Below are 25,675 nucleotides of genomic sequence, written 5' to 3'. Positions count from 1 at the left end.
GAATTCATTCATTAGTTTTTTTGTGGAGTCCGTAGGGTTTTCTCTATAAAGTATCATGTCATCTGCAATTGTGACAGTTCTTCCTAATGTGGACTTTTTAAAGTCTTGCTTAATTGCTGTGTCCAGGGCTTCCAGGACTATATTGAATAAAAGCAATGAGAGTGATAGGGTGCCTGGGTGGCTCAGTCAGTTAAGCATCCAATTCTTGATTTTGGCTCAGGGCATGATCTCATGAGTTGTAGGATCAAAACTCGTGTTGAGCCCTGTGCTCATTGTGGAGTCTGCTTGAGATTCTGTCGCTTCTCCTCTCTCCACTCACGCTCTCTCTCTCAAATACACTTTTTAAAAAAAAAGTGATGAGAATGGGCTCATCCAATCCTAGAGGAAAAGCTTTCAACATCTCACCAAGTATGATGCTAGCTGTGGTCTTGTCATATATAGCCTTTATTATGTTGAGGTACATTCCCTCTATATCCATTTTGCTGAGAATTTTTATTATAAATGGATGCCAAATTTTGTCAAATGTGTTTTCTACACTGTTGAGGTGATCATATGATTTTTAGCCTTCATTTGCTAATGTGGTGCCTCATGTTAATTAATTTGCAGATGTTAAACCATCTTATTACTTTGGAGTAAATCTCACTTGATCATAGTGTATGTTCCTTTTAATATATTGTATTTAATATATTATTGAATTCAGGATGAGAATTTTTGTGTCTGTGTTCATTAGGGATATTTGGCTGTTATTTTCTTGTTTTGTGGTATTCTGCTCTGGTTTGTTATCAGTGTAAAGCTGGCCTTGTAAAATGAGTTTGGAAGTATTCTTGAGTTGTTTTTTTTTTTTTTTGGAGGAGTTTGATAAGGATAGGTATAAAACCTTTTTTTTTTGTTTGGTAGAATTCACCAGTGAAACCATTTGGTCTTATGTTATTTTTTGTTTTTGATTCCTGATTCAGTCTCCTTACTAGTTATCAGTCTCTTCAGATTTTCAATTTCTTCATGATTTAGTCTTGGAAGACCATATGTTTCTAAAAACATTCATTCTACATTGCCTAATTGGCGTATAATTGTTCTTAGTAAGTCCTGTGGTCCTTTGTATTTCTGTGGTATCAGCTGTAACGTGTCCTCTTTCATTTCTGATTTTATTTATTCAAAGTCCTCTTATTTTCTTCCTGAATCTAGATGATTTGTCAATTTTGTTTATCTTTTCCAAGAACCAGCTCTTAATTTCATTGATCTTTTCTTTTGTCTTATTAGTCTCTACTTCATTTATTTCTGCTATACTCTGTGTTGTTCCCTTACTTCTAACTTTGGGCTATGTTTATTCTTTTTCTAGTTCCTTAGATGTTAAGTTAAATTGTGCATTTGAGATTTGTTTTGTTTCTTGAGGTAGGTCTGTATTGCTATGAACTATCCTCTAATAACTACCTTTGCTGCATCCCATAGTTGTTGGATTGTTTTAATTCCATTTTCATTTGTCTCAAGGTATTTTTTGACTTCCTCTTTGATTTCTTTATTGATGCATTATTTCAGTAGCATGTTGTTTAATCTCCACATACTGTGATCTTTCCAGTTTTCTTCTGGTAATTGATTTCTAGTTTTCATACCATTCAGAGAATGGTTTTCATACCATTTCTAGTTTTCATACCATTAGAGAAGATGCTTGATATTATTTCAGACTTCTTAAATTTATTGAGTTTTTTTCTGGTCTAACATGAGATCTATCCTGGAGAAAGTTCCATGTGCATTTGAGAAGAATCTGTGTATTCCGCTGCTTTTGGATAGGGTGTTCTTTATAAATCTATCAAGTTCATCTGGTCTTGTGACATTCATTTAAGGCTTATATTTTCTTGTTGATTTTTCTCTCTGGATGATCAATTTATTGCTGTAAGTAGGGGTATTAAAGTTCTCTACTATTATTGTATTACTGTTCATTTCTCCTTTTAGTCCAGTAATATTCAATCTGGTAATATTTATATAATTAGGTTCTTCATTTACAAATTTTACATCTTTTTGGATTGATCCTTTTATCATTATATGATGCTTTTTGTCTTTTGTTACTGTCTTTGTTTTAAAGTCTGTTTTGTCAGCTTTATTTCCATTTGTATGGAATATCTTTTCCATTCCCTTTATTTCCTTCTTTTGTATATCCTTAATCTAAAGTTAGTCTCTTTTAGGCCAAAGAGATGAGCCTTGTGATTTGCCTTTTTTTTTTTAAATAAATCCTTTCAGTTACATTGTGCCTTTTGATTGGAAAATGTAGTCTATTTACATTTAAAGTTATTATTGATAGGTATGTAACTTATTGCCATTTTGTTAAGTTTCCTGCTTTTTTGTGGTTTCTCTCTGTTAATTTCTTCTTTTCCTGCTGTCTTCCCTTGTGGTTTAATGCCTTTTTTTTTTTTTTTTTTTTTTTTTTTTTTTTTTTTTTTTTTTTTTTAGCATTATGTTTAGGTTCCTTTCTTATTATCTTTTGTGTATTTACTATAGATTTTTGGTTTTTGGTTGCCATGAGTTTCATATATACCTAACAGTCTATATATAACAGTCTGTTTTGTGTTGATAGCAACTTTAATCTGAATGCATTTTAAAAGCTACATTCCCTCCCCTACACTCTGTGTTTTTAATATTATATTGGGTATCTTTTAATCTTGTATATCCCTAAACTGACTATTATAATTATAGTTAATGTTTCTACTTTTGCTCTTCAGCCTTTATGTTGATTTTATAAATGGGTAATTCACTCTCTTTACTATATATTTGCCTTAACCCATTAGATTTTTACTTGCATATGTGTTCGAGTTATTAGATAGTGCCTTTTCTTTATACCCTAAAGAAGTCCCTTTAAAATTTCTTATAAGGCCAGTTTAATGGTGGTAAACTCCTTTAGTTTTTCTTGTCTGGAAAAATCATTATCTCTTCTTCAATTCTGACTGATAATTTTGCTAGGTAGATTATTATTGGTTGGAGGTTTTGTTTTGTTTTGCTTTGTTTATTTTGTTTTGTTTTCTTTTCCCTTTCAGTACTTTAAGTATATTTTGATACTATTTTCTGGCCTGCAAAGTTTCTGCTGAAAAATCAGCTGATAGTGTTATGTAGGGGAGGGGGTGTTCCCTTTGTATATAACTAGTTTATTTTCTTACTACCTTTTTTTTTTTTTAAGATTTATTTATTTATCTATTTATTTATTTGCCAGAGAGAGAGAAATAGTGAGAGAAGGAACACAAGCAAGGGGAGGGGGAGAGGGAGAAGCAGGCTTTCCTCTGAGTAGGGAACCCATAGAGCTCGATCCAAGGAACCTGGGATCATGACCTGTGCTGAAGTCAGACGCTTAAGGACTGAGCCACCCAAATGCCCCTTCTAACTGATTTTAATATTCTCTCTTTATCTTTACCTTTTGATATTTTAATTATAATGTGTCTTGGTATGCATTTTGGGGGATTCATCTTATTTGGAACTCTCTTTGCTTTCTGAACTTAGATGTCTGTTTCCTCAGGTTAGGGAAGTTTTTAGCCATTATTTCTTCAATAAGCTTTCTGCTTCTTTCTCTTTTCTCCTTCTGGGACCTCAGTGATATGAATGTTATTGCCCTTAATGTTGTCTTATAAGTCATTTTAACTATCTTCACTTATTTTTTTTTCTTTTTACTGCTCTTTTTGGGTGAGTTCCATTGCTTTGTCTTGCAGCTCACTGATCACTTTTTCTACTTCTTCTAGTCTGCTATTCAACTCCTGTAGTGTATTTTTCGGTTCAGTTTTTGTATTCTTTAGCTCTGTGACTTCTGTTTGGTAGTTTCTTATATTTTCTGTCTCATTGTTGAAGTTTCACTGCGCTCATCCATTCTTCTTTTGAATTCAGTGAGCATCTTTATAAATACTGCTTTGAACTCTTTATCAGGTAAATTATTTAACTCCGCTTCATTAAGATGTTTTTCTGATGTTTTTTCTTGTTCTTTCAGTTGGAACATATTCCTCTGTTTCTTCGTTTTGCTTTACTCTCTTTGTTTGCTCTGTTATTAGATGCAACAGATACCTCTTCTAGTCTTAAAGGAGTGGACGTCTATAGGAGATGAACTTGTTGTTCAACTTTGCCCTAGCTCTTGGTTGTCTCTTAAATTTTTGTGATTGTCTAAATAGACTTATTTATTTTTGATAGATCCCCATTGTTGAAGGTGTGCCAAGATCTGTCAGTGTTCTTGCCGCTTCCAGTTGGCGACGAGAGAAGAATTAGGCACAAACAAGTCAGCTGCAAAAGACTGGGAGCAGGGGACAACAGTCGAAAAGGACTGCTGCCCCTCGGAACAATTTGTTACTTAAACTGTAACCCCTGGAGGATTTTCCTAGTTGCCAAGCACATTTAGATATGGCCTTAAGAAATACATATACTGGGCGCCTGGGTGGCTCAGTGGTTTAAGCCGCTGCCTTCGGCTCAGGTCACGATCTCAGGGTCCTGGGATCAAGTCCCATATCGGGCTCTCTGCTCAGCAGGGAGCCTGCTTCCCTCTCTCTCTGCCTGCCTCTCTCTCCATCTACTTGTCATCTCTCTCTGTCAAATAAATAAATAAAATCTTTAAAAAAAAAAAAAAAAAAGAAATACATATACTGATAACAGGTCTTTGGGGAGAAGGGTGATGTACGACCGTGAAGCTGGGCAGCTGGGGATGCCCAGCTCGCTCAGGGCAGAATGTCGCCCCTTCACAGAAGCTGGGCAGCTGGGGATGCCTGGTTCTCTCAGGGCAGAACGCCGCCCCTTCACAGAAGCCAGGCAGCCGGAAACGCCCGGCCTGCCCAGGGCAGAACGCAGCCTGCTTCAGGGAAGCCGAGCACCTGGGATCTCCCGGTCAGCTCAGGGTGGAATGAAAACCGCCTGCTTCCCTTTTTCGTGATCACTCCTTTCTCTTCCCAGAAGTGCTCCTTGTTAGTTATATGAGTCCTTTGAATGTGCTTGGTTAACTATAAACCTTATCCTCCTTCTTGCTTGTCTTCAAGACGGGATTAACGTTTGACCTTCATCAGTCCTTCTGTTGGCTATTGTTTTCTATCCAATAAAAGTGAGACTGTAGAGTTGCTCGGGGCAGCAGTCCTTTTCGACTGTTGTCCCCTGCTCCCAGTCTTTTGCAGCTGACTTGTTTGTGGCTTCCAAATAGAGTGATCTTAATCAAGACCTAGTTTCTGGACACTAGATCCTCAGGCAGCAGCTTTTGAAGAATGCAAATATATACATTTCTGTGGGACCACAAGAGTAAACTCTGCTGCCAGACCGGGAGATCTGGATGTGTCCCCTGGGCAACAGTTACAAAAAGCAGGGCTTCTGACAAGTGTATAAGCTTCTTTCTGGGAGATAGCAGTGACTGTGACAAGGCCATGTTGGGGTTCAAAGAAGACAGGGCTCATCTCCCTGCCTGTGGTCCCTGAGAGCACCTCTATAATTTCTCAATATGTGACTAACATGAAGCCTGTCCCTCAGGTTGAAGCTCCAGGACAAGTAGATGGGCCGTTTTCACAGGCAGACTTGAGATGAGTTCAGTCTGCTGTCTGTGCAGTGCTATGGGTTTGGTAACCTGTGCAGAACTGTCTCTGGTTGTGGGGCCCAGAAACAGAAGCCCCTTTGGCTACCGGGTTGTGGTGATCAAGGGGTGTCCCTTGTGTGGACTGTGCTTGGTGGCCAGCTTTAGTCAGGCTGCAGGAGAGTGCTGAGGGTGAGCTGTTCATGGTTTTGGTGATGCAGGGGGAAGAGCGCTGGGTGTAGAGCATACTCATGGCTTTAGCAAGATGTGGGAGGAGCACTGGGGTAGGACATGCCCACAGCTTTGGCAACGCAGGAAAAGAGCACGGAGGTAGGGCTCACCTGTGGATTTACCAGGGCCAGGAAAGTGCCCTGAGGGTGGGGCATGCCCATAACTTAACCCACATAGGAGAAAAGTATTGGGAGCCAGACACCTGCACTTGCCACCAGTACTAGCAAGGTAAAGAGAGATGGAGAGTGGGAAAATGGTGCTCTCCATCCCCAAAGAAAGTCCTCATTTGTCTCTATCCCTTCAAAGTCACTTTAACATTAGATAAATCTTCATATAATCCAGTCGTTTCTCAAACTGCTGACTTTGTGCGGGGTCCTGGGAGGAGTGAGTCATTGCACAAGCTCCTCAAAATGAACATCTCAAATCCCTGCAGTCTCCCAGTCCTCCTGGGTGTATGCCTCACTGGTTTTCAAAGCCAGATGTTTTCAGGGTCTTGTCTTTCCTGTGCAGGTCCTACAGGGTTGAGGTGTCAGACTGCATAAACCTTTCACTCCTCAGAGAGAGGCTTCAGTATTGTAAGCTCCCTCCTTGTTGTAGATCACTGCTGGGTTTGGGGTGAGATCGAGTCTGCTTCTGCCACCTTGATGTGGCCCTTTTATCCCTTGTGAAGGGAGCTATTCAGCTAGAATTCACGGGGAATTATTCCATACATAACTATGGTTCTGATATGTCTGAGGAAGGAGGTGAGTTCAGGGTCTTTTCATGCAGCCGTCTTGGACTGCCTCATTATATATATATATAATTTTACTTATTTATTTGATAGAGAGAGAGATCACAAGTAGGCAGAGAGGCAGGCAGAGAGAGAGGGAGGAAGCTGGCTCCCTGCTGAACAGAGATCCCAATGCGGAGTTCGATCCCAAGGCCCTGAGATCATGACCTGAGCTGAAGGCAGAGGCTTTAACCCACTGAGCCACCCAAGTGCCCCCCCATAATTTATATATTTTTGTATGTCTTGTTGAAATACTGAATATAAAATATATCAAAAGCATGTGATTTATTTTTACATGTATTTGTCAAGGTTTTTTTCCTAAACTCTAGATGACTTTGTAAATAACCTCGAATGATTTGAGAAACATTTATGTAATAAAATCTTTAATCAAATAAACCAATTAAAATTTATTGGCTATATTATTCTCTTTAAACATTGTATGTAGTTTTAAAAATTTATATGTATTTGTAATTAGCAGTAGAGATGACTAGAGCTGATGTGAGGTGGATGCAGCTATGGACAAATGTGCAACTCTACCCCTTTATTTCACTTAGTAAATGCAGAGAGATAAATAGTGTAGTAAGTCTCCAAGCAGTAAAACTCAGATGGACTTTCAAATCTCTTTTCTTTTTCATTCTGTTTTACTGATTATTTCCATTTTCATTGTTGCAGCGGGGGCAGATGAACTGGATAGCTACATGTATCAGACAGTGGGTCATCATGCTATTGATTTGTATGCAGAAGCAATGGGTCTTCCTCTCTACCGCCGCACCATAAGAGGAAGGAGTGTGGATACAGGACGAGTGTATACTAAATGCGAAGGTGATGAGGTCGAAGATCTCTATGAGCTTTTGAAACTTGTTAAGGTATGCCCAGTGACCAAATACATTAACTGAATTACTTAGTAATAAATAACAACTGTTAGTGGCCCAACTGTTCTTTGAAAAGGTATTTTATCTTTTTGGATAGAAAAGAAAACTTATTATGCCTTTATATTAAATACTATTTAAAAACAAAACTTTTGTTATTGCTTGGCATTCAGGATTGTCAGATGATATTTAATTAAGTTTTCCTTAGGATTTTGTAGCTGGTCATCTTTTCATGATTTTTTTCTAGGCAAATACTTACTGAATGTGTACTATGTGTGTGGTATATAGTTCTAGACACTGGAGATGTGTCTAGAACAATGAACAGATCAGACAAAGCCCTGTTCTGCGGTAGCTTACTTTCCAGTGGAAGCAGATGGACAATAGACAGACAAGCAAATCATACACTTGGTGTATTATGGAGAAGAATGATAAGAAGTAATGACAAGGGGTGGTCAAGCAAGACCTTTCTGGTATGGTGAAATTTAAATAGACCTAATGAAAGCAAGGGACTGAGCCTTGCTTTAAATCTAGTAAGAGAGTTATGAATTAAATACTTATGTCCTGGGGCACCTGGGTGGCTCAGTTGGTTAAGTGCCTACCTTCAGCTCAGGTCATGATCCTGGAGTCCCAGGATCAAGCCCCATATCAGGCTCCCTGCTCAGTGGTGGGTCTGCATCTCCCACTGCTCCTCATCTGCTCATCCTTTCACTCTCCCCCTCTTGCTCAAGTAAATAAAACTCTTGAAAGAAACTAAATAAATAAATAAATACTTAAGCCCCAGTACATAGAGTTTAGCAACCATTAAGCATTGATTGTTCATTTTTTCAAACAGAAAATTTAGGAGAGAAAACCTGGGACTCATATATCTAATATATACTATATTCATTATATGTTAATTCATGGAGATTATTTTATATTAAGCCATTATCTTTTCATTCATATTGATAGTTAACTATTTGACTACATTTTGTATTCTTAATATGAAGTGTTTTTCAGTAAGCTGTAGTTAGTTCATACAGGGCATATTTAATGAAATAGGGACTATTTCAGCTGATGTTTCCTGCTTGTCTTAGCATATTTTCACAAAAGAAAGGAAGATTTCTGTCCTTTCTACCAAGAGGCATTGCATTTTATTTTTCTCATTTTTCATAGAAGCTCAGCTTTTCAGAAGTTATATTATGAACTAATGTCATGAAAATTTGCTGGTGTCAAATAGCTACTTCCATGTTATACTTAAAATTTGATACTGATCAAAGCTTAATACCAATTAAGGATTTTAATTAAGAAAAGTATATGAAGCACTTAAATTCTTTGAAAGTTTGCTTAATTAAAATATATCTCATTTTGTATGTCAGAACATTTTCATTTTTATTTACCCTTTAAAAAAAAACTAACAGGGAAAATTTTTGGAATAATGCCATAATTTACTGTTTAGTTGTAGATAGTATAAGAAATATATATTTTTCAAAGGAAATTACAGGGAGCTCCTTTCTTTCCTGTGGGAAGATACATATTAATAACAACTATTTTGCTTATCAAACAAGGGAGAAAGGCATAAAAATTTCCACTTAAATGGTGTTCTCTATATAAATAAGATCTTGACACTGTTCACTTTAAGGTGTGAAATACTGAGGTACAAAGTCTACATTTTTAAAATTTCTTTTTCAGGGTACAAAGAAATTGGGTAATAAGTTCTTAGCATAAACCAGTATTACAAAATGGTGGGATTCACATGAGAAGTAATTGGATTGCTTAAAAATCACTGATAACTGATAACTTTAGAGAAGCTATGTGATAATAACAGCCTTCCAAGAAAGGGAAAGATAATAAATTACTAATCAATTTAATTAAAAATGGGCAGATTAGTAGTAATTAAGAAGAAATTTCCCTTTTGATCCATGCTGTCTTTGGAGAAATGGATGCTTTCCCATTATCTTTATAGTAACCGTCAGTTATGACATAAATTAATGCTAATGTTAAATCTTGACAACTGCTTTGGAAGTTCGTACATGATAATTATAACTATAGTTGAAAGAGATGTTATCAAGTTGTCGGGGACTAAATAGTTCCTTCTTTTTCTGTATAGAAATATTAGTTTTACTATAGGATATTTTAAGGATATAAATATTGGGAATATATTGCTTTTATAGAAGATATTGTATAACCAGACTTTTATAGTTTAATCCATTTATGAAGCACTCATATAAGGATTCCAATAGAGGTCTTACATATTCTAACGAATAATTGAGTAATTGTGGAAAAAAATGAATCTAGAAAAGCTATAACTCTTCAAGTTAGTGTTTACTCATTCTAAGAAAAAGATGAAATTGCATTTTTAAATCTTTGAATATTAATGAGCATTGGAAACATTTAGATTCATTTTCATTATAAACATTTCTTTGTAACAGGTTGCAGTTTTGTGACTTTTATATGTAAGTCAATCTTTTGTTCTTATATCTCTTTTTTCCACAAAATACTAGAGCTAATTTTTGAATAGGAGATGTTTCTTTTTGCAAAGTATGTAATTGACTAATTGCTGAAAAAAAGTCACAATGACTTGGAAGAATTTGGAGTTAAGTTTCCTAACTGTTTTGTAGAAGTATTGAAAACTACTAGAAATATAATAAGCCTTTGTATCTCATGGATGAGCAGGTGATTATAACAAGTAGATACAAATGTATATTTCAAGGTTACAAGATAACGTGGTTTTCATAGGCTAAGCTTTTTTTTCTTTAGAATTTATTTAATATTAAAATTTCTCCATGGTTTTCATCTGGATTAATTTGGCATATAGATAACTTGGATTTTTTCCTGGTAATTTTCAAATTCTTTGTGTTTTCTTTTTAAGTCATAGAAGAAATGTAATTGTTACTGAAGGATACATTTAAACACCATATCCCGCTGGAGAATATATTTAAGGATTAACATAATCATTCTTTCTCCAGTGTTTTGGAGGCCCTTCTTACTGCTTCTGATATTATTCCCTCTCTTCAGAGTCCATCTTTAAGAAACTTCCATTGAGAAGGTAGTTTGAAATCCTTACATTTTGATAGCGTTTCTTTTCTGCCCTCACATTTGATGGATACTTTGGTTAAACTTAAAATTTTAGATTGAAAAATAATTTTTCCTTAAACCATTGAAGATACTGCTTCATGGTCTGCTAGCATTTTGCTGATGAGAGTTTTGCGGCTATGATTTTTGTTCTTTTTAGCTGAGTCTTTTTCCTCCCTGTTAACTTTTATGATTGTGCCTTTATGGTTGGTGTACAGAAATATCACAACAATGCATTGGATATTGAACGTTGTTTCTCCAGTATCCCTTCTGAAGCTTCCTATTGAGTGGCAGCATGTCCCGGTCTTCTTCCCCATAATGACCATTCAGAGTTGGTATTAATCCAGGGGAAGCCAGTCACAATATGGCATTCTCCTGACTTATAGAGATTAGATTGGTGATGGCTTTGTTAACTTATGTGTACCAAATAGAATGAAGCCTAGGATGGTGAATTGTTGGCAGAAGATAAACACTTTCCCCAGTATAGAAGAATGTGTGGGTATAAGACCTTGAACTGCTATGGCTTTTTGTTTTTGGATGGATAAAAACCTGATGTCAAATCTGACACAAAAAATAGCAGAGCCAATAGGATTGCAGTTTGAGGATGGCTCTGTGAAATCCTCTTCTTTTATTTGTTTGATAATTTGCCCTCCTGATTCTCCCTGTTCTCTTTTTCTGGTATTCTCACTGATCAGATATTAGACATCCTAGATTGAATCTTCATGTCTTTTATCTTTTCTCACATTATTTCCTACACTTATGTTGTTTTGTCGTACATTATATAAGATTATTTTTAAAATTCCCTATTTTCTTAGCAGGCATATTTTTGGTATTCAGTAACTTTACTTGTTTATTGATTATTTCATTTTTATAATAGCTAGTTTCTCTTTCTGTAGATGTAATATCCTTATATCCCTCTTAAAATACAAATTAATTTTAAACACTGTCTTTTGCTTCCTAAAATATTAATGTTTTCTTTAGGGTTCTTTTCTCTTATTTTTTCTCTTTCATGTCGTAGTCTTTTCTCAACTGTTTTGGTTACTTATTCATATCTAGTATCTAAAAATAAGGCAAGAGCAAAGATGATTTTTGATTTTAGAGTTTTTCAGCCCCACATCTCACACTTGTTATGTTTGGAGTTCAGGATAATCCAGCCTAGTTTGTTTTCTTCCTTGGCTTTCTTCTCTTCAATGCAAATAGTGGGTTACAGCTTCTTATGCTGATTTATCAGTCATTGTTTCTTCTTGATCAGCTGACTCAAGAAATTTATGGAAATCCTTTTGCCATTGATGTCTACCCCTGCCTGCCCCACATTCTCCTTGTTTTCTAGAGGTTATACCTTTGTTTTCATTTTAATCAACTCTCTTCATCCAGAAATCTCTGTTAATTTCTTTCTAATGGAATGCACTTAATATTCTTCCCAAAGTCGAATATTCACTTTCAGTCTTCCTCTTCTAATCCTTGCTACTTTTTTCCTCTCATATTCTTTTTTTTTTCTGATTTACTGTTTTATTTATTTATCCAGTGCCCTATATATAAGCCCTTTTGCTTTTATAATTTCTTTTTTTTTAAAATTTTTTATTTTTTATAAACATATATTTTTATCCCCAGGGGTACAGGTCTGTGAATCACCAGGTTTACACACTTCACAGCACTCACCAAAGCACATACCCTCCCCAATGTCCATAATCCCACCCCCTTCTCCCAACCTCCCTCCCTCATATTCTTTTTCTCATTAGGCATTTTATCTTGCTATCTATGTTCTTAAATTGCTTAATTGACACTTTCATTGTAATTTGAATACAAAAATAAATGAGTAGTTGTCTTTTAAAATTTTTTTATTTTATTTTTTTAAGATTTTATTTATTCATTTGAGACAGAGATATGGAGAGATAGAACATGAGCAGGGGGAGGGGCAAAAGAAGAGAGAGCAGCAGCAGACTCCCAGCTGAGCAGGGAGCTGGATACCGGCTTGATCCCAGGACCTGGAGATCATGACCTGAGCCAAAAGCAGATGCCCAACCATCTGAGTCACTGAGGTACCCCTGTCTTTGTTTTTTTAAATAAAAAGTTTGCTGTTGATAGAAAGGTTTATAAACTGACTGATTTTTAAAAACTAGATTTTAACTTAATATTTTTAAAAACATCATGGTTGCCACTTTACTCTTTGTATTGGTTAGATTTATTTTGATTACAGGAAGTAGAAAGTCATATTCAAGCAGTTTTAAAGAAAAAGAGAATTTTACTTATTTACTTTTTGAGTATTATTTGTTTTCTTCCATGTTAATTTTAAAAATTTTAATTCCAGTGTAGTTAACATACAGTGATTTATTAGTTTCAGGTGTACAATATAATGATATAGCAATTCTGTCACTACCCAGTGCTCTCATGATGAATATACTCTTAATCCCCTTCATCTATTTCACCCTTCCCCCACAGTCACCTCCCCTGTGGTAACCACAGGGGAACTTGCTCTCTGTAGTTAAGAGTCTCCTTCTTGGTTTGTCTCTTTTGTGCTTTATTCATTTGTTTTGTTTCTTAAATTCCAGATGTGAGTGAAATCATATCGTATTTGTCTTTCTCTGACTGATTTACTTCACTTAGCATTATATTCTCTAGATCCATCCATGTTATTGCAAATGGCAAGACTTTATTCTTTTTTATGGCTGAATAATATTCCATGGACTATATATACCACCTTTGCTTTATCCATTCATCTATCAGTGGACACTTGAGCTGCTTCCATAATTTCACTATTGTTAATAATGCTGCAGTAAACATAGGGGTGCATATATCTTTTCAAATTAGTGTTTTTATATTCTTTGGGTAAATATCCAGTTGTGAAATTATTGGATCATATGGTAGTTCTATTTATAACTTTTTCAGGAACCTCCATACTGTTTTTCACTGGTGGCTGTACCAGTTTGCATTCCCACCAACAGTGCACAGATGTTCCTTTAAGAAAAGGAGAAATTTATTGACAATAACCTAAAGATAAATTTGGCTTCAGGAAAACTAGATACAGACAACAGAGAATAAAATCAAAGTCTTTTTTCCCCATTTCCATTTCTTTACTTTATTTTCTGTTGATTCCATTCTGATTAGACCTTTATAGTTATAAGAAGGCTCCCGGTTATATTCTTGCTGGTTCAAATCTAGAAGGAGAGACCCTTGCATCTCTACCTGTCTGATCCTGTCATTCCCACACAAATTTCTGGGTTCAAGTTATGAACTGATTATGTTTCCAGGAGATTGCTTTTCATGTCTGAATCTTTGCCTGTGCTTTTCTATACTCTTATCTCTGTTCTGAAGAACCTCTTCTCACCTCATACCTTTCTGTGAGATTGGCTCTAATTTATCTATTTCCTGTCTTTTACTTGTCCGCTTTCCATACCTGTACTCTTTCTCAGGACATTGGTAGGATTGCTTATTTGCTTTTGTTTTTACACTTGGAATAGGCATCATAATGAAACTTTGCAAAATAAGATATCCTATCAGATTTGGCAGCGTAACCACTAAGTGTACCAGGAATAATTTCCAGCTGCAGAATATTCTATAAAAATGCCAAGCAGACACTTTTTCAAATTGTTTTTGGTATCTGCATGTTAGAAAACATGCTTATTATGGTGGAAAATTGCTCTGCGGATTTCTTTCTGCTTTGGATCTTGGTGAAAAAAGCCTTATATGGTTGGGTGGCTTAAAGCAAATCCAAAGGGTTTAGGGTGTGAGAAACTTATAAGAGGGCCTTAAGATTTTCAGGGAGGACCCAAACATACTGCTAATTAAACAGGCACATAGCCCTATACAGATTGCTCCTGGCTCTTCAGCATTGCACAGCTTGCCTCAAGCCCTGTCAGTTCCCAAGATTTTGGACATTAAACCTGGTCCCTTGGCACAAGAAATGTTTTGTTAGTATCAATTCTGGACCCCAAACAGAAGAGTTGCAATTAGCACAGACAAGTGTCATTTTGACTCCCAGGTGTGATTTTATTGAGGCTGTGTTTTGCCGGCCCTTCAGACAATAAAGTCAAGCATACATAGAAAGCTCATGATGGATGATCTGTCTGGAAATAAAATACTGGCTTATGCTTGTCAGTTATTATAGTTTGTAAACTTATCACAGATCTAGAGTCTTCATCTGTAGACTCCCCCTAACGTCTAGAAAATGTGACTCCCTCATTGTAGCAAAATAATTATTCTTTCTCCTCAACCTTGAACTTTCTCTACTTGGTATCACTGATAGTGTGTGTGTATTAAACATGCACATGTATACTCTTTATTTTTTGCCTGATTCAGTGCCTCTCTATAAATTCACTAGTTGACTTTTATGTCCCTGTATTCTTCTCTTCTGTGAACTATAATTTCTATCTTAACATATACTCTATATATTTTAAAGTATGTTGGGTATATTTGACTTATCTTTTAAGACTCTTGTTTGTGTCCTATTGACTTTTTGTCTTTTTTCCTGACTATTTTACTTTATTTGGTTAGAAACTTTCTGTAGTTGTCCAGTTTGGAGTTGTGTTGTCTAAGACACTAGATGCTTGTTTCTGCCTTATAGTCTTTTACTTCATCTCTGGATCTGTAGTTTACCTTGTCTTTGTCATATTCTCTATTAAATTACTGAGAACGTATTATCAAAACTTACAAATACAAGGGCGCCTGGGGGGCTCCGTGGGTTAAGCCTCTGCCTTCCGCTCAAGTCATGATCCCAGGGTCCTGGGATCGAGCCTCACATCAGGCGCTCTGCTTGGCAGGGAGCCTGCTTCCTCCTCTCTCTCTGCCTGCCTCTCTGCCTACTTGTGATCTCTCTCTGTGTCAAATAAACAAATAAAATCTTAAAAAAAAACAAATTTACAAATATGAATTACTTTATTCATGGGGTGCAGGGGTGGCTCAGTTAGTTAAGTGTCTGCCTTCGGCTCAGGTCATGATCCTAGGATCCTGGGATCCAGCCCCACATCCAGCTCCCTGCTCAGCGGGAAGCCTGCTTCTCCCTCTCCCTCTGCCACCGCTGCTTATCTGCTTTTTTTCTCTCTGTCTTTCTCTATCTGACAAATAAAATAGTTTTTAGAAATAATAAATTACTTTATTCATTTATTGTTATCCTTAATATTTTTTTTGTAGCACAGGACTTTATTGGTAGTCACACAACAATATGTTAGATCTTAAACTGATATTTTTACATCTACTTTCCTTTTTTTTTTTAAAGAGATGGAGCATACACACACACAACCATGGGTAGGGAACGCAGAGGGAAAGAGAGAATCCCATGTGGGGCTCAATCTCATGACCCTGAGATCATGACCTGAACTGAAATCAAGAGTCAGATGCTTGACCAACTGAGCCACCCAGGAGCCCCATGACTTTCCCTTTTAAATTGGGAACATCTTCATTCAGCAGATTTGTAGTTCTTAAATCATACAGTAACCATAAAAAGCAAAGATAAAATCAACAAATATTTAGAGTTTTAAAAATGAGTATTATTGGTAAGAGATAATTCAATAGAGGCCTTTTCTGTGACATGCTTATGTGAGAAAAAATTGAGTGAATTAAAAAGGTGTATTAATTGACCTTGACTTTTCCTTTTTTTTTTTTTTTTTAAAGATTTAATTTATTTATTTGACAGACAGAGATAACAAGTAGGTAGAAAGGCAGGCAGAGAGAGAGGAAGGGAAGCAGGCTCCTTGATGAGCAGAGAGCCTGATGCGAGGCTCGATCCCAGGACCCTGGGATCATGACCTGAGCTGAAGGCAAAGGCTCTAACCCACTGAGCCACCCAGGTGCCCCTTGACTTTTTCTTTTAACTTTAACTTGATACTACTACAATTTATAGACCCTTTTATGTCTTTTATTCTGCAAACATTAATTGGATGCTTATAATGTACCAGTAATGTAGAGTGATGTATGAGACAGTCTCAGCCTTCACAGAGCTTGAGGAGATAAGACCTGTACTTAAAGAAACTACTACAAGGTAGAGTTGCCATTGGAGAATGCAATTTAAAAGGCTGTGAGGATTCTTTTTTTTTTTTTTGAAAGATTTTACCCATTTATTTGATAGAGATCGCAAGTAGGCAGAGAGGCAGACAGAGAGAGAGACAGGAGGAAGCAGGCTCCCTGCTGAGCAGAGAGCCCGATGTGGGGCTCGATCCCAGAACCCTGGGATCATGGCCCAAGCCAAAGACAGAGGCTTTATCCCACTGAGCTACCCAGGTGCCCCGGCTGTGAGGATTCTGAGGAGAAAAAAATCTTATGTTGGGCATTTAGAGGGCCTTATGGGGGAAAGTACATTTGATATCCTTGAAAGTTGTTTGGATTTTGACAAAGGCAGCATGGGTGAATGCCTAAAAGAATGTTGCAAATTAGGGGCAGAGCTTAGCCAAAGTCATGGAAGCAGAAAATCATGAGATATATTAGGGAAATAGCAAGAAGTTCAGTGTGGCTAGAGATCAGAATTTAAGGGGTAGTAGAAAACCAGTCTGCAAAGGTTGATTGAAGCAAAAAAATAGTGTCTTAAATTTTAGGCCAAGTATTATTTAGGCAATAGAAAGCCCCTAAGGTGGTATTTTCCAAACTCAGTTTAATGTGTCACACCATTTTTCCCTTTAAATGAAAGAGACCAGAATAAAATAGAAAGTATCAAAGTGCATTGTACATAGTAAGGTTAATTATATTTTGTGAAATGTGCATTCATGTGTGTGTATGCATGTACATTAGGTATATTCTAGTCTGTTAAACAAATTGTTAAGGTTAAACAAATTTGAAAGCCACTATCCTGAAGGATATTCCAAAAGGAATGACAGAATTGTACAGTTGAAGGGAACTTGTCATTAAGTTGAACCACTATAATGATGTAAGAAATGGATTGATGAAGTGGAATTCTGGAGATGAGGGGTTCAGATTGAAAATTGAGATATGAGGCTAGCTGAAAGGTTCTGAGGACTTGAACTAGAGGAGTTGCAGTGGGAAAGAGAGAGGACATTGCAGAGGTGAATTGAGAGGGCTTGATGGTGGCTTAAATAAAAAGATGGTATTTATATAAAAAGTGACAGGGAGTCTATATAAAACACTTAGTAAACTAATAGTTCCATGGCTAATTCATTCAGATTTCACTGGGCAGTGTTGATAATCTGAGTGAATTACAATAGCTGTATATTACAAATATTGTGTTACTAAATTTTATAGTGCCCTATCTTTGTCATCTTTTTAAGCTGGTATAGGATGATGTAGAAGATGCTTCATATCAAGCTGGGTTCATTTAATCAAGATTAATTCTTAATAAATGTTAGTCATACAACAGGTGTTGGCAAGGACGTGGAGATAAAAAGAACCCTCTGCCCTGTTGGTGGGAATGCAAGCTGGTATCCCCACTCTGGAAAACAATGTAGAGGTTCCTCAAAAAATTAAAAATAGAACTACCGTATGTATGATCCAGCAATTGCACTTCTGGATATTTAGCCAAAGAATACAAAAACACGAACTCAAAAAATACATGTACCACTACATTTATAGCAGCATTGTTTACAATAGCTAAGTTATAGAAGCAACCCAAGTCTTCATTGATTGATGAATGGATAAAGAAGAGGTGATGTAGCTATACACAAACACAAACACATACAAATATTATTCAGCCATGAAAAAAAAAATGACATCCTGCCATTTGTAAAAACATGGATAGAGCTAGAGAGTGTAATGCTAAGCAAAATCGGAGAAAGACAAATACCATATGATTTCACTTACAGGTAGAATTTAAGAAACAAAACAAAGGAACAAAGGGAAAAAGAGAGAGAGCGAAACCAAGAAGGAGACTCTTAACTATAGAGAACAAATTGATGGTTACTAGAGGGAGGGGATAAGGGGTGGGGAGATGGATGAGATAGTTGATGGAGAATGAGGAATGTGCTTGTTGTGATGAGCACCCAGTGATTAAAATAAAAAAACTTAAATAAGTAAATATTGGTTTGATGGTCCTTTTAATTGAACATTTAATTTTTTTCATGTTGTTATATGTAGTACATATCAACTAAAACATGTTATCCTTATTTCTCAACTCGAAATAAAATCACCTAGTGTGAATTCACAGAAGGAAGCAAAATGTATGGTATTAATGAGTTTAACATAACAATGCATTTAGGTGAGATTTAAGTTATCATAGTAATTGCATTGAAAAGTTTACTTATTTTTACCAGTAAATTACTGGTAATTACTGGTAAGCCAATAAATTACTGGTATTTACAAGCAAAATATAGTCTTTTTAGTTTTATGATATAATTGACATATAGTATTATATAAATTCAAGGTATACAGTGCTTTGACTGATATATTTATAAATTGCAAAATGATTATCACCCTAGCATTAGCTAATACCCCCATTCCATCACTTAATTACCATTTCTTTTTTGTAGTGAGAACATTGAAGATCTATGTTTTTAGCAACTTTCAAGTATATAATATACTATTATTAATTATAACCACTATGCTGTACATTAGATCCCCAGAACTTGTTAATCTTATAACTGGAAATTTGTACCCTTTGATCAACATCTTCCCATTGACCCCACTCCCCAGCCCTTGGTGACCACCACTCTACTCTGTTTCTCTGGGTTTGGAATTTTTTTGTTTCCACATGTGTCTTTGGCTGACTTTTTTCACTTAGTATAATGAGATATATACATACCACATGTTCTTTAGCATTTATCTGTTGATTAAGGTTAGGTTGTTAACATATCTTGGCTGTTGGGAATAGTGAAGCAATGAACAATGGAGGTACAGATGATTTCTTTGAGATCCTGTTTTCATTTCCTTTGATATATACCCGGAAGTGGGCTTGCTGGTCATATGGTTTTAGTTTTTTTCCAAAACCTCCATACTGTTTTTCCATAGCAACTGTACCAATTTACATTCCTACCAACAGTGCCCAAGTATTCCCTTTTCTCCATACCCTCACCAGCACTTGCTATCTGTTGTCTTTTTGATGATAGCCATTATAACAGATGTGACGTGATATCTCATTGTGGTTTTGATTTGCATATCTCTGATGATTAATGATGTTGAGCACCTTTTTGTATACCTGCTGGCCATTTGGATGCCTTATTTGAAAAGATACTTATTCTATTCCACTGCCCATTTATTTGTGGGGGTTTTTGTAGTTTTTTTACTGTTTTGTTTTGTTTGCCAGTGAATTGTATGCATTTTTTATGTATTTTAAGTATTAACCTTTTATTAGATATATAATTTGCAAGTGTCTTATTCTATCGGTTGTCTTTTCATTTTGTTGATTGCTTTTCTAGCTCTGCAGAAGTTTTTTTAGTTTGATTTAGTTGCACTTATTTACAAAATATAAAGTCTTAATAGGTTCTATAGGCTTTTGGGCATCATGTCAGATTGAACCTGGATTCAGGTCTGTAAATTAATTGACCCCTTATATTCCACTTATGGTTTTCCTCTCACTCTATAATTTATCCTTCAAACTCCTGCCAGATTAGTCTTACTAAAAAGCATAGATGAAGTCACATTCCTCTCTTCATCAAAAATCTTCATTGCTTACCATTGATCTGTGAGGTGCTCTGTAGTACGGCTTCCACTTATGTTTCATCTTTTCCCAGTATTCCCCTACATAGTACCTACTTTCCATCTATACTAGACTATGTCAGAATTCATCCCGCCTGCCCCCCACTGCCACAGTCCATGTCTTTCTTGCATAGTGCTGTGTTATAGTCAGCAATAACCTTTCCTCTCCAGTTGCTTCTTTCACATGGCATCTCCTTTTGATATTTTCCTTCAAATGCCCCTACTGCATGTAATAACTTCCTCTCTGGAACCTTCATATAACATTGTATTTCTCTTATAGTACTTAATCTGTCTTGATATACAGAGCTACTAGGTTTTGTTTTGTTTTGTTTTTTATCTTGTGGGTTTTGTTTAAAGATCTTAAGTACCTTGAGGAGCAGGGATTATATTTCACTTTTTATTTTTTATGGTACTTTATACAACTGTTGAACTATACAGGCATTGTGTTTAACTGTACTCCTCTGGAATTCATTTATTGCATCTGTAAACTATGGATATATCTTTTTTTTTAAAATTTATCTGTTTTGAGAATAAGGTGAAAATATACAAGAGTCTCTTTAGGTTTCTAGGAAGAAAGATGCTGTATAAATTAATTTTGTTGTTGTTGTTGTTATTTTTGTACCCTGTCAATTTCATGTTAGTGCCAGGTAGTCTTTCTTCTTTATTCCTTTGCTTCCAAAATAATCCAGTGAAGTTAAATAAAGTCAGGTTTGCTTGTTTTTAGTTTTTTTTTTCCATTACATATAAAGTTCCATTAGTGCATTAATACTTAATTAAAATTAAGTAGTAGCTGCAAGTTAGCATTGAGATGAGTGTAATTCCTCTCAACTTTATTAGTAAGTTAATACAGAGAAGAAAAAGAATGGTAATTGTTCAAGTAGTGAAAGAGTTTTTAATGTGGGCAAATTTTTATTTAATATTAGATTGAATTTATCTTTCTACATTTGTTGCCTTTAATTTTTGGCCCCCTTGAGTCTTTTTCAGACTTATACATTCAGATAATTGAACCTTCTGAGGACATATGGAATTGATGTTTTTTATCTAGTTACCAAGGTGAATAAACTGATGTATGGGTTGTTTCAAAAGAAGATAAGGAATTGAACCAGAAGATGACAAAGGTTTTTACTTATAGATGCTTTCTTTCCATCAAAACTTATTTTGGCATGTTCTTTTAAAATTCTGTGCTTATCTTTAAAATCTAAGCAGTGTATTTTCTATTAACTCATTTGTAAAAAGCCTCAAGCAAGAACTTCCATTTGAAAGTTACATGAACTGACTTTAGAGAAATTAAACTTCTGAAAGAGAATATGAGAAATTAAGAGATGTCCAGTGGCAATAGAAAAGGGCCATTGTGTGCAATCCTGTATGTGAAAGCTCTTACCTCTCAATGCCAGGGGAATTATATCATAGTTATTCCTAACATCTACAGTACTGGGTCATATGGTTATTTCGTATACTTACACACATTGGGTGTTCAATGAGCAGTTGTTAAATTAAACTTGGTAAACAAAGCTAAGCCCATCTAACCCTGACAAAATCCAGCTAATATTTTTCCTTACAGATTTCTGCAAAAATATGTTGAGAATCAGAAAGACAGAAATTATTTATCAGACATTTGTTAACCTTTCTCATACAGGTTTCTTTGCTCTCTACTATAGGATTGGTTCCAGGGCCATTGAAATGACCCAAGGTCTATTTTAAGACCAGTTTCCTTATGAATTCTTTCCTACTTAGTAATTTCACTGGAAGGTGAAATTACATAGTAATCTATGTAGTAGATATATATAGTATATATATCTATATATAGATATATATAGTAATCTATATAGTAATCTAATCCTACATAGTAATCTCCCTGGAAGTGAGGGAAAGTAGGGAGAATCATTGTCACTTGATAAATAATTCACAGTCTCCCTTTTCAGTTTTTCACAAATCATATTTTTTAGTAATTTTTACTGATCTCATAGTCATTTGGTGACTTTTTTAACCCTCACCAAAGTTCTACTGACTTTGAGTGTTCATATAACCTAGTTTTGGTCATAGAAAACTAATAAAAAGCAGTCTAATGGAATTCAGTGCAAGATAATGTAATATTATAAGACAAGGAGAGAGGTGTTTTTGAACTCTGAAGTTTTGTGTAAATTTTTTTGTATATATAAATTTTTCTGGGCAGAGGTCCAGATTTTTATTACAGTCTCACATTGGTCTCTTCTCTTCAAAAGTCTGGTAACTACTGTTTTAACCATAAATTTCAGAAAGCCTTGTAGCCCAGGGGTATTTATGATTTCTCAACTCAGGAATCAGTTATCCTTTGAGCCTGGTGCTCAAAGGTGTCGGTAGGTGCTGTGAGGTCAGAGGGGCCATCTAGGTCTTACAAGGGGTGAGGAAGACAGTAGAATGGAGGTAGCACCAGAGAGCAGATGAGGATGACATGCATCTCTTAAGAAGATTTCAAAGGAAATGGAGTGCAAAGTGGTATCTTAAAATTTCAGGTAGGAAGTGATGGGGACCAGAGAAGGAACCCTAGACTTGGGGACCTGTACATGGTTTGGCTGGCTCATAATAGACCCTTGGGTTTTGTGTTGAAGGAGAATAGAGATGCAAAAGGCGATTTCCTGAAATATAGCTTTCATTTTTTGAATTTCTGTTGTGTTTAATGACTTTTGAGGGAAGTTATTACATTATGCCTTCTTTTATATAATTATTTGCATATATAGTATATCTTCATTGTTAGCTTAAACCTCTTAAAGGCAAGAACTTTGTGTTTTTTGGTTTTGGATACTCTGCAGTGCTCACCATGAGGCCTAGTCCATATGAGATGCTCAAAATTTTTGTGGTATATTTGCTCTAAGGATGCTATTGAGGATTTTTATCATATCTTTTTTTTTTTTTTTTAAGATTTTATTTATTTGTCAGAGAGAGGGAGAGAGAGCGAGCACAGGCAGACAGAATGGCAGGCAGAGGCAGAGGGAGAAGCAGGCTCCCTGCCGAGCAAGAAGCCCAATGTGGGACTCCATCCCAGGATGCTGGGATCATGACCTGAGCCGAAGGCAGCTGCTGAACCAACTGAGCCACCCAGGCGTCCCCTATCTTTTTTTTTTTTTTTTAAGATTGATTTATTTATTTGAGAGAGTGTGTACACACATGTGCATAGGGGCAGGGGACTGAGAGAAGGAATCTCAAGCAGATTCCCCACTGAGCATGGAGCACAATACAGGGTTCGATCTCAGACTCTGAGATCAGGACTTGAGCAGAAATCAAGAGTTGGACACTAACAGACAAAACTACTCAGGTATTTTTACCCAGATTTTTATCATATCACACTTTCAAATTTATGACACTTCAGGGGTGGAATTTCTTGTGTGACTTGGTCTTAAATATTTTGTCTTACTATAACTGTTGGACAGTTTTAATGTGTGAAAACTAAATCATGCAGCTCATTCTAGTTTTCTTTTTATATTAATTGTTAGAAGCCCAGAGACATGTGATTTTTTTTCAGTTATTTCTGCATTATAACTTAATTGTTGTTGTTTGTGCAGCACTATCTGCCAGACACTGTTATACATTTTATACATTATATTCTAATTTATCTTTATCAACTCTGGTTTATTTTCTCTGTTTTGTGACCAGTAAACTAAAATACAGAGTGGTTAAGTAAATTGTCCAAGATTACACAGCTAGAAAGTAGTAGAATATGTATTTTTAATCACTGTATTTTGCCTCCTAGCACTATGACATGTTATCATGCAGATATTATCATAAAATAGTGCATATATAGTGCATATTTATAAACCAGTCAGGCATGTGTGAATTAATAGTGAGACAGAGGGGTGGACATGTGGTTAGATAAGGAGGAGTGATGTTACTGAGTCAAGGATCAAAGTAATTTCTCTGTGCTTGATCTCATCTCATTTCAGAACTCTCAGAATTCTTTTAAATTGTTGCTACTCAAAGTGTGGTCTAGGGGCTGGTACTAATCCATGAAATAATTGTTATTGGTACAAGGTCAGCTATTTATAGAAATGGAAAATAGGCATTTGGAAACTTTTGTAGTTATTTGAGTGTAATTTTATATCTATTGAGTCTAATAACAAAAAAATGGCTTTATATTTTATATCTTTTTAAATTTTCTTTTTTTTTTTTGTAATTCATTTCAATTGTATTTTATAGACATTTTTGCCTTCAAAGTTTTGGAAATTAAAAGAAAAAAACCTTGTCTTTAACACAGCTTGAGAAGCACTGTTTTAGGTAACAGCTATTTTAATCTATGGTTTGTTTGAAAAAGAAAAGACATGATCTATAGCTTGAAATTACATTCTAATTTAAACCTGTTTCTGAAGATGAAGTAGGAATTAGTATATTTGGCTACTTTGTCAGTTCCTTGGTTCTGTGAGAAGGCCCTAATTGAGCTCACCTGGGGGGGAGAGGGCATTTTTCATTTTTTTCTTATGCTTAGTACTTTATTTCAAGAACGACACTTTTTAAAAAATAGATTTTATTTATTTATTTGACAGACAGATCACAAGTAGAGAGACAGGCAGAGGGGAGGGGGAAGCAGACTCCCTGCTGAGCAGAGAACCGGATTCAGGGCTCGATCCCAGGAACCTGAGATCATGACCTGAGCTGAAGGCAGAGGCTTAACCCACTGAGCTATCCAGGCACCCCAAGAATGACATATTTTAATTAAATCCTTGATCCAGGGTAATAGCTTGAGGAACCTGTCCATCATCTATAGTTACAGTCTGTTTCCATGACTTACCAAAATGGCTAATAATAGGGGTGCCTAGGTGGCTTAGTGGGTTAAGGCCTCTGCCTTCAGCTAAGGTCATGATCCCAGGGTCCTGGGATTGAGGCCCGCATGGGGCTCTCTGCTCAGCAGGGAGCCTGCTTCCTCTGCTTTTCTCTCTGCCTGCCTCTCTGCCTACTTGTGATCTCTGTCTGTCAAATGAATAAATAAAAATCTTTAAAAAAAAACAGCTAATAAGATAATTTGCATTTTTTGTATGTGCAAACTGTTCCCTGGAATAACAGAAAATTTAAGAAAAAGAGATAACAACAGAACAGTACTATTAGTTCCAGATTAATAGACTAATATAATAGATTTTCCACTTATAGAAAATAAAGGGAGCTTCAATGAGATAATATTTACACCAGGTCAGTTTTGAATTTTTCTTTTTTTGGGGGGGTAGGTTGGGATGTCTCCTTCTATAATATGATATGTGGTAAAAGAGTCTCATATGAAGTTACCCACCTTAAAAGGGTCTTTGAATGTCTATATAATTACCATCTACCTCTTTAGATAATCTCTTTTTGGGGATCCTCTAATATAGCATTTGAAAAGAATTTCAATTTTTTTTTTTTTTTTTAAATTTTTAAAAGCTGGCCTCCAAATAGAGAAATGGGCCAAGGATATGAACAGGCAGTTCATAGAGAAAGAAATCCAAATAGCCAAAAAATGTGCAACCTCACTAACTAAAAAATGTGGCTATCACTTTGGCAGCATTAAGAAATAATATTGGTTTTGAAGCAATGGGTATCCTATGTGCTGCCAGCAGCCCTATAAATTGGTTCAGCCTTTCTGACGTAATTTGGCAGATCTCATCAGATACAAAAAATAGACTCTCTTTACCAAGTATTTCCACTTTGGAAAATTTATTCTAAGGATATAAAGATGTATTC

General features: G+C 35.8%; 1 protein-coding gene across 2 annotated transcripts in view; it reads left to right on the top strand.

Moving 5' to 3' along the window:
• Positions 1-25,675, top strand: part of DPH6 (diphthamine biosynthesis 6) — a 175,049-nt gene that overhangs the window by 10,361 nt on the left and 139,013 nt on the right. For both annotated transcript variants that reach the window (XM_059371166.1, XM_059371167.1), the window contains exon 3: positions 7,179-7,372. In XM_059371166.1, coding sequence (XP_059227149.1) covers positions 7,179-7,372 — 194 coding nt within the window. The remainder of the gene's footprint in view (positions 1-7,178; positions 7,373-25,675) is intronic.

The sequence above is a fragment of the Mustela nigripes genome, chromosome 13 (genome assembly GCF_022355385.1).
Source record: "Mustela nigripes isolate SB6536 chromosome 13, MUSNIG.SB6536, whole genome shotgun sequence".
Lineage (NCBI taxonomy): Eukaryota > Metazoa > Chordata > Mammalia > Carnivora > Mustelidae > Mustela > Mustela nigripes.
Note: the sequence above shows the minus strand (reverse complement) of the source record. Positions and strands in the feature narration are given on the sequence as shown.